Source organism: Ovis canadensis, chromosome 1, assembly GCF_042477335.2.
Source record: "Ovis canadensis isolate MfBH-ARS-UI-01 breed Bighorn chromosome 1, ARS-UI_OviCan_v2, whole genome shotgun sequence".
NCBI classification, from domain to species: Eukaryota; Metazoa; Chordata; class Mammalia; order Artiodactyla; family Bovidae; genus Ovis; species Ovis canadensis.
The window spans coordinates 97881283-97896304 of NC_091245.1; the positions used below are offsets into that span (position 1 = coordinate 97881283).

Here is a 15022-nt window from a genome sequence, read left to right on the forward strand (position 1 = left end):
AGTGCTGGCTGGGGAAGCATGAGCCCCTCGGAAGCTAAGGGAACAGCAGGAGGGTTCAGCCCCAAACAAGACCAAAACACTTCGGCTGTCAACGGGCTGGGATGATGACCAAGAGGTGGTCACTGACTCCTCTGAAGGGGCCACTCAGTCCTCCTCTCCTCCCAGCCAAAGCACCAGGCAGAGGGGTGCTTGGACGCAGACATGGATGTACTTGGGATGAAAGGTATCCCTCATTGCCCTCTGCTCTCTTTAGGGGTGTGGCAAACCTAAGGCCAGATGTCCCCCAGCACACATTCACAAAAGTCTTGTCCCTGCAAGCAGAAATCCAAAGCACAGACTTCTGTTAAGGGTCTTGCCCACAGGATACTGCCAGCTCCTGTCATCATTTGTAGACTGTGGTACAATGCAGGAGTTATGATAGATTAGAGCCCTCGACCCAACTGAGGCCAACCCAAACACTGAGTCAGAGACCTGATTTCTAAAGAGCTACAGCGAACTGTAACAGAGGAAGATCCTTAACTGAGGGGCTCCCCTGGTAAACTATCACTTTATATATTTATATTTATATTTATTTATATTTATAAAATATCTAAGAAGGCAATGGCACCCCACTCCAGTACTCTTGCCTGGAAAATCCCATGGACGGAGGAGCCTGGTAGGCTGCAGTGCATGGGGTCGCTAAGAGTCGGACACGACTGAGTGACTTCACTTTCACTTTTCACTTTCATGCATTGGAGAAGGCAATGGCAGCCCACTCCAGTGTTCTTGCCTGGAGAATCCCAGGGATGGGGGAGCCTGGTGGGCTGCCGTATATGGGGTCGCACAGAGTTGGACACGACTGACGTGACTTAGCAGCATATATAATATATGGCAATCAATATTTATAGATCAGTGTGGAGCATAGACACAGGTGATTTTTATTGATGACAGTGAGGGAGGCAGAGGGAAAGGGAGACAATGGCTTTGTGTGCTGGGAACTGAGAGACAGGATTTTGCCCTGATATCCACTGTAATTCTATGAAGCTCACAATGTGAGTGTTCAGAGAAGCTCCCAGGGCATTCTTTTAAGGATATTCAAAACCTGAACAGACACTAAAGGGAAAGTCAAATAGGAAAGCAAAATGCATTGATTTGATTCCAAATGAAGAATACCATTTATTTCCTTATCAAAACCTCGAAGAATTAATTGAGATAAATCGAAAGAGGAATGGAGACTGGTTTGGATAAATGAAAGCTTGTTCAATTTATGACCATGTGTAATAAAAGTAGTGTGTCAATTGTCTGATTACTTTTTTGATTACTTTTTTGGTGTTTTTTTCTTTTTCTGCCTTGTTCTACTCCAGGGTTAAAGGGTGGTATTTCTTTCCCTTTGGATTAGATTCCTATGATTTTCCTGTAAAACACAACAATCACTGAGATAATTAAGAAAATAAGGCGCATTAATATAAGAATCACAACCTGAAGAGAGATGGGCATGTTTTTCCTTAGCGGTCCTGGAGGACCACTGTCGATGCTTCCTCCATATCCTACCTCCTCACACAGCGGAGGGGCCCAACCATACAGGCAGTGGCAGTTTCTGTTACTGTTGCAGACTCCTCGGTGGTTGCACTTCTCAGGGAAACAGTCAAAATTCAGGACTGAGCTATTCACACATTTTCTATTAAAACACACCCGCTCCTTACCACAGGAGGTACCATCATTTATCATGCCCAGGTCAGGTAACCCCATAGGTACCATGGCTAGATGATAGCCAATGCCCCAGCACATGAGATTTTCTTCATGCAGGTGAGTGGATATTAGGATAGTGTGATCTGGCATCTGAGGGAGGGTTTCGACATTTATACACTGTAGCCTGCCACATAAGGATCTTTCTTTGGGACACTGCTCATACTTACGAACTCCTAAAATACCACAGTTCCCATATTGATCACCTATTACATTAACTGCATCATAGCACTGATGAGGAGCCCCCAAAGCATTAGCCCCAAAAATGTTTTGGCACTGCATAGTCCTGGATCGGCAGCCCTTTCTGACACAACGGGACCTGTACTTGCAAGGGGTTCCATCCTGCTTATAAGTATCACTTGGACAGAAAGCTGAGGTCCCATTGCAGTACTCCGCAAGGTCACATTCATTTTCTTCCACCCGACACATGTATCCAGATGGACGAAATCGACAGTTATGACAACAAAGTCCAGCACTACAGCTGGCTCCTTCTTTGAATTTACAGTCTGGTCGACAACACCAGTCTTCTTCACACTCCTCTCCTGAACCACAGTCACATTCCTCATTCTCTTCCACAATTTTGTTTCCACATCTCTTAACCACATAGCCTAAGCCTGGGAGATTATTTAGACAGTTTAATCCTGAACTTACATGTGAATAAAATTCGGCATAACTACAATTACTAAACCCAGTTCGTCCAGTGCCCATGATACAACTATGCCTACCCTCACACTGGCAGTATTCATAATCATGGGTCATTCCCACACTATGGCCCAGAACATGAGCAGTCCAAGTGGCAGGGCCAAGGATATTTCTATCTAGCACAGAACTTGTAGATCCAGAAGGCATCATACTACATACACTTCCCCAGTGATGAGCAAGTGCATCCTTAAACTTTTTGTGAACATACAGGTGTGCCCAGTCTGCTGGAATCCGAAGACGTAGGTCACGTGACCTGTACCGCACAAACTGGCCTAAAACTTGTGATAGCTGTCCAAAATTAAGTCTTATTTTGTTTCTGTCTGTCCATACTTCAACAGCTAATAGTTGTATTCTCATACGGACATCTTGAAAGTAAGAGTCTGCAATTGAAGTCAGAAGAATGGCATCACTTATGACTTGAGTAAGATTGGAGTTCAAATATAAATACCTACTATTATCAAAGACCAGGGCTAATTCCAAGTACTTTTGGTGCATATATGAATTAGTAAATTCCGGTATAAGAGCCATGTTCTCATGCTGGGCCATCTGCTCTACTGTTTCATCATTAGTTAAGCCACAGAAATCAGAGGGAAATTCCTCCTCTTTCTCCAGGAGATACACCACGTGCTCAAAATGGGAAGAAGCCTTGCGGGGCTCGATTTGGTAATGATTGGCAGCAATTTTCAGGATGCCCCGGAGACCTCCCATGCATGTACTTATGGTAACCTCAGAATCCGGATTTCCTTCTACCAAGCCCATATAGTTGCAGTCCTTGGGTACATAAGGGTGATCTTCCAAGAGTCTCCCCTGTTCTGTGAAGGAGAAAACCTGCAGATTCCGGGGCAACAGAAACCTCTTGGGCCACAGATGGAGGACACGGTTCTTGCCTTTTACCTGCAGGAGGTAGGACACGTGCCTGGCCGCTCTCTGCTCCCCTCCACGGAAGCTCAGCTTCTTGGGGATAGTGATTTCATAGGAGTCAAAGCCCCACTCAGGGTGAAAAAGTAAATCCTTGCCAAGAGAGTCAACCAGGAGCACCGCCAGGACTAGCGACCGGCCTGGGGAGAGGCAGGTCCTCACTGACCTCATAGCACAGCCTGTTCCCCAGTGAGTCAGTCCCTGCCACTGTGGCCTTGAGAGTCAGCCTTCCAGGGACGTCCGCTAGAGGCGCGGGGAGCAGTGCGTGCCCTGCGGAGCTCGCTGGTGCTTGGGAGCGCAGCCCTGGGCCAAGCTGGGTCAGGCGGAGGCTACTGACTTCCCCTGCAGCTGCACGCCCCGCCCAACGCATCCAGTTCGTTCTCTGGGCGGTGCCGTTGGGCGCACGTGGAAGAATCCAAGGAAGGTGCTCGAGAATAAAACGAAAAGCTAGACTGTCTGCATGCGGGTTGGAGAAGACAGAGAGCAGCTTGAGAAAGGGAAAAGGACTAAAGAGTAAGAGCAACAGAGAACTTGACAAAGGCTCTCTGTATCTTGGGCTATTTCTTTTGTTTCTATTGGCCTCAGGACACACCTGAGTTTCCCATGGGCTGATGCGGCTATTTCACAGATGCTGTGCCCACCTCACCGTTACACCATTTTCAGTGTTCACGGGGAGTCTCTTGTAGCAAAGAGGATTCCTGGAGTCAGCCAGAGGACCACCAGAGCCTGAGAAAATCAGAGCTGACTCATGTCCCCACCTCCTTACCTGGCTTCAGGCAAGGGGACGTTTCTAAGTTCATTTTGCCAGGTGGTTCTTTCTGCTGTGTGTCCTTAGGATGCCAGGGATCAGCATGCTTTTTGGTGTGGGTGTGCTTTGGATGTAGAATCTAGAAACAGTCAAATCCTAGGAAAATCCAGGAGACTAAAATCAATTCCAGTTGTATTACAGGGAAAGGTCAAAAAATAGGACGAGGCTTATATCTGGGAGACTAGTTAAGATGATCTTATAACAATCCAGGCAAGTGATGTTATCTATGGAACAGAAACGGCATGCAGTTCCATAAAATACATAGTATTTTTGGAAAGCTTATTGTGTACCCTCCACTATTCTCAGCTCTTTTTATGAATCAGTCCATTAACTCTTCATAAAAATGCCTAGTGTGCAGATAATGATAACGCTTATCGTCCATACTTCACACATGCTGCTGCTGCTGCTGCTAAGTCTCTTCAGTCGTGTCCAACTCTGTGCGACCCCATAGACGGCAGCCCACCAGGCTTCCCCAACATGAGGGAACTGAAACTCTACTTTTGCTCTGATGGTGTTACTGTGTGCCACTGTTGCCACGCACAACCCGGTTCTCCTGACCAACACACAACACACGATGTTTACCACTTACCTCTGCTCTCACTCTGGGGTGGGGTGGGGGGGACAGGAGTGGACAGCTTCAAAAAATAGGCTGCTTGATTTATATGATTGAATGAATCTCCTAAATGAAAGAAGCTAGAATTAAAAAGAATATTCCCATTTCTGGCTTCTGTATTTTGGTCTTGACACTCAAGGAAAAAGAAAACATCAAAACAAGTTGACTTACCTATGGAGGAGAAATATGACAAGCTCTTCTCAGGAAACGGAGATTTTTAAGGTGCCATTCTCCTGTGCTGTGAGAAAGCGCCAGAACACAGCCCTGCTTAGCTTCTAGCAGAGAATGGGGAATGCCTTGAAACGGCCACTTTCGGGGGGTGGCAAAGAAGGAGGCCTGTGTACTGTGGAGATGACCTGGTTGGCAGGCCAAGCCCTGAGTATAATTACCAGACAGTAAGGGAAGGCCTGTCTAGAGGTTTAGGTTCCCAGTCAAGTCAGTTGCTGAGCTGAGAGGCAGTGGAGGTAAAGTACCAGAAGAAGGGAAGAACTCAGCAGAGAACTGACTGGGGATAAATCAAAGTTTCACCTAGTGTGTCGAGCTCCTAATTCAGGTTGGAAACCAAAAATCACAGTTTCTTCAGTCTGTCAATCTGGTTGACATTTTTAATTGCCCATCAACCTAAATTGTGGAGGACAGTGGAGAGCTATCTTCTATATTCATTCTATTTTATCATCATTTTCATATGTATACCATTTGCCTTTAGAGCACTGGAGTATTTCCTGATTGAAACACTGATTCTGAAGCTCCTATTGCTACAGTATTATCTTAGAGCTAACCTCTGCAACATCTGTTAACAAAAAGCTTTGTGGAAATAGCCTGCTTTGTCCTGTTTCTTATTTACAAAATTATACGTATGTATTGTAAAAGGTGGAAACAATCCTAGGTGACATAGAGTAGAAAATGCAAGCCTTTCCTTTATCTCCAACCTATATGTGATTTCAACAAACTTATTCTTTCCCCACAATACCAAGAAAAGAGGGTAGTTGAGGGTTTTCTTCCAAATAGAAGACATCATGTGTATAAGCGTGGTGGTTGGTATGGGGGCTGAGAATTTTGGAAGGATAAGCTCTCTGATGAGAGAATGTGAATAGTGATGAACCAAATCCCATTTCCATCTTCTGTGTAGTTCACTTCATGCTCATCTGGGGAGCAGATGTTTTTTACTGTGCTCTGGAGTCCTCACAGAGGTATTTTGTTGGTTTGTAGTGGAAGAAGCAGTGTCAGGGCTTCCTAGTCTGACATCTCATTTATGACTACAGTCTCTTGGAGGGATCTTTTTGCAATGATAGAAATGTTACGACAGTTCAGTATTGTAGCCACTAACCACCTGTGTTTATTGACCACTTGAAATATGGCTATTGTGGCTGAACAGCTGAATTTCAACTCAATTTGAAATTTGAGAGAATTTAAATTTAAATAGCCACATGTGGTTACTAGCTGCCATATTAGCACAGCTCAAGAAGGCCTTATTTCTACAACATTTCCAGTAGTGTTTATTATCCAGTTCATTTGTAGACTCACTTTAGAAAAAGATAGCTCAGTTGCATTCTGTGGTTATTAGTGAGGTTGAACATATACTATCTCAACCAATCCACTTAAGTTTCTTTAACGTTCAGTAAAACCTGCTGTATAACATTATAGTAGTTTCAGGCATACAACATAATAATTCAATATATGTATATATTGTAAAACCATCACCACAGTAAATACAATTAACATCCATCACCACCCATAATTATAATATTTTGTCTAATGATCAGAACTTTTAACATTTACTGTCTTAGCCACTTTCAATACACAATACATTACTCAATAATTCTTACATTTTTCTGTTCATATCCATTGCCCATTCTTCTATTACAAACTTTGCTCTGCTTTTCAATTTAATGGAGCTACTTATAAATTGGAAGTCAATTCGGCCAATCTGTTATTTGTTGCTTTACTTTTTAGAGTGTCCTTTATTATACAGAACATTTATAAGCTAGAAAGTATTTTGGTCTTGGCACTCAAGGAAAGCTTCTAGCTTCTGAGTTTCATGTCATTTTGCTTTCCTTCCTCACCCTCAGTTCAGTTCTGTTTAGTCACTCAGTCATGTCCTACTCTTTGTGACCCCATGGACTGCAGCACGCCAGGCCTCCCTGTCCACCGCCAACTCCCAGAGCTGGCTCAAACTCAGGTCAGTTGAGTTAATGATGCCATCCAGACATCACATCCTCTGTCATCCCCTTTTCCCATGCTTTTGATTTTTCCTAGCATCAGGGTCTTTTCTAATGAGTCAGTTCTTAGAATCAAGTGGCCAAAGTATTGGAGCTTCAGCTTCAAAATCAGTCCTTTCAATGAGTATTCAGGACTGATTTCCTTTAGGATTGACTAGTTTGATCTCCTTGCTGTCCAAGGGACTCTCAAGAGTCTTCTCCAACACCACAGTTCAAAAACATCAATTCTTTGGTGCTCAGCTTCCTTAATGGTCCAACTTTCACATCCATACATGACTACTGGAAAAACCATAGCTTTGACTAGGTGGACCTTTGCTGGCAAAGTAATGTCTCTGCTTTTTAATATGCTGTCTAGGTTTATCTTCTAAGGAGCAAGCGTCTTTTAATTTCATGGCTGCAGTCACCATCTGCAGTGATTTTGGAGCCCAAGAAAATAAAGTCTGTCACTGTTTCCATTGTTTCCCCATCTATTTGCCATGAAGTGATGATATCGGATGCCGTGATCTTTGTTTTTGAATGCTGACTTTTAAGCCAGCTTTCACTCTCCTCTTTCACTTTCACCAAGAGGCTCTTCAGTTCCTCTTTGCTTTCTGCCATAGGGTGGTGTCATCTGCATGTTGTGTATTGTGTTGTGCTTAGTCACTCAGTCGTGTCTGACTCTTTGTGACCACATGGACTGTAGCCTGCCAGGCTCCTCTGTCCATGGGATTCTCCAGGCAAGAATACTAAAGTGGGTTGCCATGCCCTCCTCCAGGGGATCTTCCCAACCCAGGGACTGAACCCAGGTCCCCCACTTTGCAGGCAGATTCTTTACCATCTGAGCCACCAGGGAAGCCCAAGAATACTGGAGTGGGTAGCCTATCCCTTCTCTGGGGATTTTCCTGACCCAGGAATTGAACCAGGATCTCCTGCATTGCAGGTGGATTCTTTGTCAGCTGAGTCACTAGGGAAGCATAATCTGAGGTTATTGACATTTCTCCCATCAATCTTGATTCCAGCTTGTGCTTCATCCAGCCCGGCATTTTGCATGATGTACTCTGTATATAAGTTAAATAAGCAAGGTGACAATATATATCCTTGAAATACTCCTTTCCCAATTTGGAACCATTGTTTCATGTCCAGTTCTAACTGTTGCTTCTTGATTTGCATGCAGATTTCTCAGAAGGCAGGTAAGGTAGTCTGGTATTCCATCTCTTTAAGAATTTTCCACAGTTTGTTGTGATCCACACAGTCAAAGGCTCTAGTGTTATCAATTAAGCAGTAGATGTTTTTCTAGAATTCTCTTGCTTTTTCTATGATCCACTGGATGTTGGCAGTTTGACTCTGGCAATTTCCTCACCCTATGATTGTAAAAATATCTGTGCAATATGCACTTTAAAAATACCGCTTAGTACCTCTCTCATTTTTTTGTAGGAAATACAACACTGTCTTCCAAGTGTGCTATCTTTCTATCCTATCACTGAATCAAATATTAAGTAATCCTATAATCAACACAGGGCACTATAAATATTAATACTTCTGACAAATCAGTGAGAAAAAGAAGGAAAATCTAAAAAAAAAATGAGCAGGTAACTTCTATAGACACATCACAGAAAGTTCAGGGAGCCAAAAAAAGTAAATGGAAAATTCTCAGCCACATTATTGAGAAGCGTATTGCCAATTAAAGCTTCTATCTGAGGCTACATCTGTCAGGTTAGCAAAGATTTAAGAAATTAATAATATGAAGTCTTGGCGAGGCTGTAGAATAGTAACTCTCTTACCTAGAGTGGCAATGTAAATCAGTAAAACCGCTTTAGAACCATGTTTGTCATTAGCTTACATAGTTTAAAATAAGCACTATGATCCAGAAATTCCATTCCCAGGTATATGCCCAACAGAAATGTGTACAGCTGTACACAAGTATACGTGGACATAGCAATACACTCCAAACTGGAAACAGTTCTAAATTCCACCAGGTGACTGTGGCAACGGAGATAATGAATCAGAGTTACATGCCACATCATGGATGAATATTACAAACAGAAGCAAAAGAAAAAGGACAAAATCAGGTAAACTTGAACTTTATTTTTTAGAGATACATACATAACTGATAAATATAATGAAGAGATGATGAGAATTGTCAGGAGAGTTGATAGTTCTAGGAGAAGGCAAGGGGATATAATCAAGAATGGATGGTAGAGGGGCAGGTTATGGTTTGTGTAGCTTCCAGGGGACTGTGGTGCTGGTAATATAAATTTTAAGCACTAGTTTTGCTGTACACATTTGTTACACCATTCCAGGGCCCTTTATGCTCATTTCTATAATACTATATTTCACAGTCAAAAAAGTTGAATCACAATTTTTAAAATCTATTTCTAAGATAAGACATTTGACTATGTTTTGTTACTATTGATCTTTAAGAGATCCGCAGTTTAAAATGATCACATGTATATATAGATTGCTATATAGTAACACCATGGTAATGACAAACCAAAAATCTATAACAGGTACATACACAAAACAACAACAATAAAAACCTAATACTAAACAGAGTCATTGAATCACAAGACAACAGAAGAAAAAATGAACAGAAAAGACCAATAAGACAATTAAAAAACAATTACCTTCCTTGGAAGCTCAGCTGGTAAAGAATCCACCAGGTAATGCAGGAGACCCCGGGTTGATTCCTGGATCAGAAAGACCCCCTGGAGAAGGAATAGGCTACCCACTCCAGTATTCATTCAATGGCCTTCTCTGGTGGCTCAGATGGTGAAGAATCCACATGCAATGTGGGAAACCTGGGTTCGATCCCTGGGTTGAGAAGGTCCCCTGGAGGAGGGCATGGCAACCCACTCCAGTATTCTTGCCTGGAGAATCCCCATGGACAGAGGAGCCTGGCAGGCGACAGTCCATGAGTGCATAAAGAGTTGGACACAACTGAGCGACTAAGCATGGCAGCAAGGTTGCAAGAAAACATACATATTAATAACTACATAAAGGTGAACTAAATGTTCTAATCAAAATATATATAGTGGCTGAATAGATACAAAATTGAGAACTGTATGTATACCACCTACAGGAGACTCACTTCAGGTCTAAAGAAAGATGCACACACAGACTGAAAGGAAGGGATGGAAAAGGTATTCCACACACATGGAAATCAAGAGAAAGCCAGAATATTTATATCAGACAAAATAGACTTTCAAATAAAGACTGTTAAAGAGACAAAGAAGGCCATAACCCAATGATCAAGGGATCAATAAAAAGAACATACCATATTATGAATATATGCATATACAGTAAAGACAAGACAATCTCATCAATAAGTGATATTGGGAAAACTGGACAGTTACCTGTGAAAAAAGTGAAATTAGAGCATTCTCTAATACCATATGCAAAAATAAACTAAAAAAGGATTAAAAACCTCTTTTAATCTAAGGCCAGAAAGCATAAAACTCACAGGCATAACACTCGTTGATATAAATGAGAAATATTTTTAGTAACTGTCTCCTAAAGCAAAGACAATAAAAGCAAAAATAAACAAATGGAACCTAATTAAACTTAGAAGCTTTTGCACAGCAAAGGAAACCAGCAACAAGAAGACAACCTACTGAATAGGAGAAAATATTTGCAAATGAGAGACTAAGAAGAAGTTAATATCCAAAATACACAAGTCATAAAATTCAACATCAAAAAACCAACAACCCAATAAAAAAATGTCCAGAAGATCTGAACAGACAAATTTTTCCAAAGAAGACATGTAGATGGCCAATAGGCGCATGAAAGTCATACACTATTACTAATCATCAGAGAAATTTCTTATTAAGACTATGTGAGATATCATGCCACACCTGTCAGATTTGCTGTTATTAAAAGAAAAAGACCACAAATAACAAATATTAGCAAGGATAGGATAAATGGGAACTCTCCTAAACAGTTGGTGGAAATGTAAATTGGTGCAGTCCCTATGGAAAACATGTGCAGGGTCTTCCAACAACTAAAAATAGAACTACCATACACTGTAGATTTCTATCCTGGATATTTATTTTTTTTTAAAGAAAAAAGACTGAAGTGAAAAGATACAATCACCCCAATGTTTACCACAGCAGTATTTACAAATGCCAAGATATGGAAGCAACCCAAGCATTCACCAACAGATGAAAGGATAAAGAAGATGTGATGTACATAGTAATTTGGAAAATTCATCAATGGCCACAGGACTGGAAGAGGTCAGTTCTCATCACAATCTCAAAGAAAGGCAATGCCAAAGAATATTCAAACTACCATACAATTGCACTCATTTCACATGCTAGCAAGGTAATACTCAATATCCTTCACCCCAGGTTTCAACAGTACATGAACCAAGAGCTTCCAGATGTACGAGCTGGATTTAGAAAGGGTAGAGGAACCAGAGATCAAATTGCCAATATCCATTAGATCATAGAAAAAGCAAGGGAATTCCAGGAAAACATCTGCTCCAGTGACTACAGGAAAGCCTCTGACTATATGGATCACAACCAACTGTGGAAAATTCTTAAAGAGATGGAAATATCAGACCACCTCATTGAAAAAAACTGTATGTAGGTCAACAAGCAACAGTTAGAACCAGACATAGAACAACAGACTGGTGAAAAATTGAGAAAGGATTACATCAAAGTTGTATTATTTTTACCCTGCTTATTTAACTTCTATGCAGAGTACATAATGCAAAATGCTGGGCTGGGTGGATCACAAGCTGGAATCAAGACTGATGGGAGAAATATGAATAATCTCAGATATGCAGATGATACCACTCCACTGGCACAAAGCAAAGAGTAACAAAAGAGCCTCTTGCTGAAGGTGAAAGAGGAGAGTGAAAAAGATGGCTTGAAACAACTTTCAAAAAACTAAGGTCATGGCATGTGGTCCCATCACTTCATGGCAAATAGATGGGGAAGAAGTGGAAACTAGCAAATTTTATTTGAGGGGGCTCCAAAATCACTGCAGATGGTGACTGCAGCCATAAAATTAAAAGACACTTGCTGCTTGGCAGAAAAATTATGACAAACGAAGACAGCATATAAAAAAGCAGAGACCTCACTTTGCCGACGAAGGTCTGTATAGTGAAAGCTATGGTTTTTTCAGCAGTCATGTATGGATGTGAGAGGTGGACCATAAAGAAGGCTGAGTGCAGAAGGATAGATGCTTTTCAATTGTGGTGCTAGAGAAGACTCCTGAGAGTCCCTTGGACTACAAAGATATCAAATCAGTCAATCCTAAAGGAAATCAACCCTGAATACTCATCAGAAGGACTGATGGTGAAACTGAAGCTCCAATATTTTGGCTGCCTTATGCGAAGAGCTAACTCATTGGAAAAGACCCTGATGCTGGGAAGGACTGAGGGTAGGAGGAGAAGAGGGTGACAGAGGATGAGAAGGTTGGATAGCATCACCAACTCAATGGACATGAGTTCTAGCAAACTCTGGGAGATAGTGAAGGACAGGGAAGCTTGACTTGCTGCAGTCCATGGGGTTGCCAAGAGTCAGATATGACTTAAGACTGAACAACAACAAAAACAAAAATGCATATTAGAATATACAATGGACTACTACTCAGCCATTAAAAGAATAAAATGTCATTTTCAACAACCTGGATAGACTTGGAGGGTAATATGCTAAGTGAAATAAGTCAGAAAAAGATGTTCTCTTATAGGTAGAATCTGAAAAATATACATAGTGAATAAAACAAAGCAGAAATAGACTCACAGATAAAGAGAACAAACCAGAGGTTACCACTGGGGAAAAGAAAAATTGGTGGTGTGGTGGGGGGTGAGACTGGGGACAGGGAATAAGAGGTAAAAACTACTATGTATATAATAAATAAACTACAAGACTATGTAATACAACAGAGGAAATATAGCCATTTCTAATAAGTCCAAATGACTGTGGCCCACGAGGCTCTTTTATCCACAGAAATCTTTAGGCAAGAGTACTGGAGTGCATAGCCATTCCCTTCTCCAGGAGATCTTCCCGACCTGGGGATTGAATCTGGGTCTCCTGCATTGTAGGCAGATTCTTTACTGTCTGAACCACCAGGGAAGCCCATAAATGTACTATAACCTTTAAAAATTGTGAATCTCTATGTTGTATGCCTGAAACTTGCATAATATTTTACACTGAATATACAGTTAAAAAGAAAGAGAAAAGGAGGAAAAAAATAATTACTAACTATAACAGGAGATTGGAATAACAGGAGGTTAGCTATTAAAATATGAAGAAAATCTGAATATTTTGTAATAGTGTAAGCAGCTTTTGCTCAGAAAGAGCTCTTTGCAGGAAAGAGCTCTCTGAAACAGGCCGCTCTCTTCTTGTCACTATAATCTTAAACTAGGCAGCCATGCTCTGCTTATCTCTGGCCCTAGCGTGTCTTTCCAATCTTTAGATCACAGATTGCTTTGCCTAACCTGTTGGTTCTTTCCATAGATCAAAGAAGTAGAAATAAAGAGTAGGTAATTAGCATGACCAGTTGTCTTCCCTAGTTTCTTCTTCAGCAAACTTGTGAACAAACTGTGTGAACAAGCTCTCATCTAAGGAAAGATCACAAGAAGTCAACAAGCTTGCACATACAAGGGGCTGGTGATGACTCTGAACCCCTACCTCAAAGATTAAATGAGATTACTTCCTTTTTCCTCTTTAAAACCTTTCATGGCTGAGCAGACTCTTTGGAGTTGGTCTTGGGACGTGAATCCATCTTCTCCCTAGACTGCCAGCATTCTGATTAAAAGCAGTGTTCCTTTTTACCACCATTTGCCTCTCTTTTAGGTATTGATTTTTGAGCAGCAAGAAGCTGGACCTGAGTTCAGTAACAGTAGTGGATACAATGCATAAATGATATTGATGATAAAATATATTATTTATGATATAGCCACCACCCGTAAGGGTGAATTTTAGCATCCATGGCCAGAAGAGTTAACCTCTTCTTAGGGCTGAGATCCAGATCTTCTTGGAGGGCACAGCCCAACTGAACAGCAGAGAAATCACTGAGAACCGCTCTGGTGGGTCTTTCTGGAAGTCCAACCTCTAAGGTCCTGGGGAAAGCTGTTCACAGGAAAGTGTCTCACTGAGACACTGCAGGGCACTGGAGAAAGTTGTTCATGGAAAGGTATATCCCCGAGGCATTCCAACACACTCTACTACAGAACCACCTGGAGAAATGTGGGTTCCTGGAATTGCTATTAATACTAGTTGCTGGATACCTCTGGCGGCCTACACTGCAGACTCTGGACACTTCAGAGGCAGTCTACTATTCAGGTTCCTGGCACTTGGGAACCTACTTACTTGGCCAGAGGATCCTGTGTAGGGAGTCACTGGAGCACAGAAAGCAAATCTCTCTTAAATTTTCTCTCCAGCACCCTCTCCTGAAAAAGGATAGCATAGTGCCAGCTAACAAAGCTAAGATATTTAAAGGCCCACATCCATTTGCACAGAATAGGCAGAAAGGGTGATAGTAGAGCTAACTGGTAATAAATTGATAATCTACACAATCTGCTCTGAAGAGTTATATTTGTCAGTCAGGACAGGCAAGATTACAGAATTCAAGTTAGAGCTCAATTTGCTCTAAAATATTTGAGGCTGGAATGAGGACTGCATGCTTTCAGGGTAGTTCTTCCTGAGGTACAAGTGAAACAGTTGAAACTCACTTTTTTTTCCTCCATCATTGTTCTTCCCTAGGTCAACAGAGATCTTCAAATCCATACCCCTCAAAACCCCAGTTTTTCTCACTTGACGTGGGTGGATAGACTCCAGTACTCCACTGCTGCTGCTGCTGCTAAGTTGCTTCAGTTGTGTCTGACTCTGTGCGACTCCATAGACGGCAGCCCACCAGGCTCCCCCATCCCTGGGATTCTCCAGGCAAGAACACTGGAGTGGGTTGCCATTTCCTTCTCTAATGCATGAAAGTGAAAAGTCAAAGTGAAGTCCCTCAGTCGTGTCCAACTCTTCACGACCCCATGGACTGCAGCCTACCAGGCTCCTCCGTCCACGGGATTTTCCAGGCAAGAGTACTGGAGTGGGGTGCCAT

General features: G+C 42.0%; 1 protein-coding gene across 1 annotated transcript; it reads right to left on the reverse strand.

Moving 5' to 3' along the window:
- Positions 1-1374: 1374 nt before the first annotated feature.
- On the reverse strand, positions 1375-3516 carry LOC138435917 (disintegrin and metalloproteinase domain-containing protein 30-like). The gene has a single exon (XM_069581194.1). It carries the CDS (start codon positions 3514-3516, stop codon positions 1375-1377), a length of 2142 nt encoding a protein of 713 aa, XP_069437295.1.
- Between the last annotated feature and the right edge of the window lie 11506 nt (positions 3517-15022).

What these genes read in the sequence shown, in the direction of transcription:
- LOC138435917 (XM_069581194.1), bottom strand. Translation starts at nt 3,516, where the DNA reads ATGAGGTCAGTGAGGACCTGCCTCTCCCCAGGCCGGTCGCTAGTCCTG.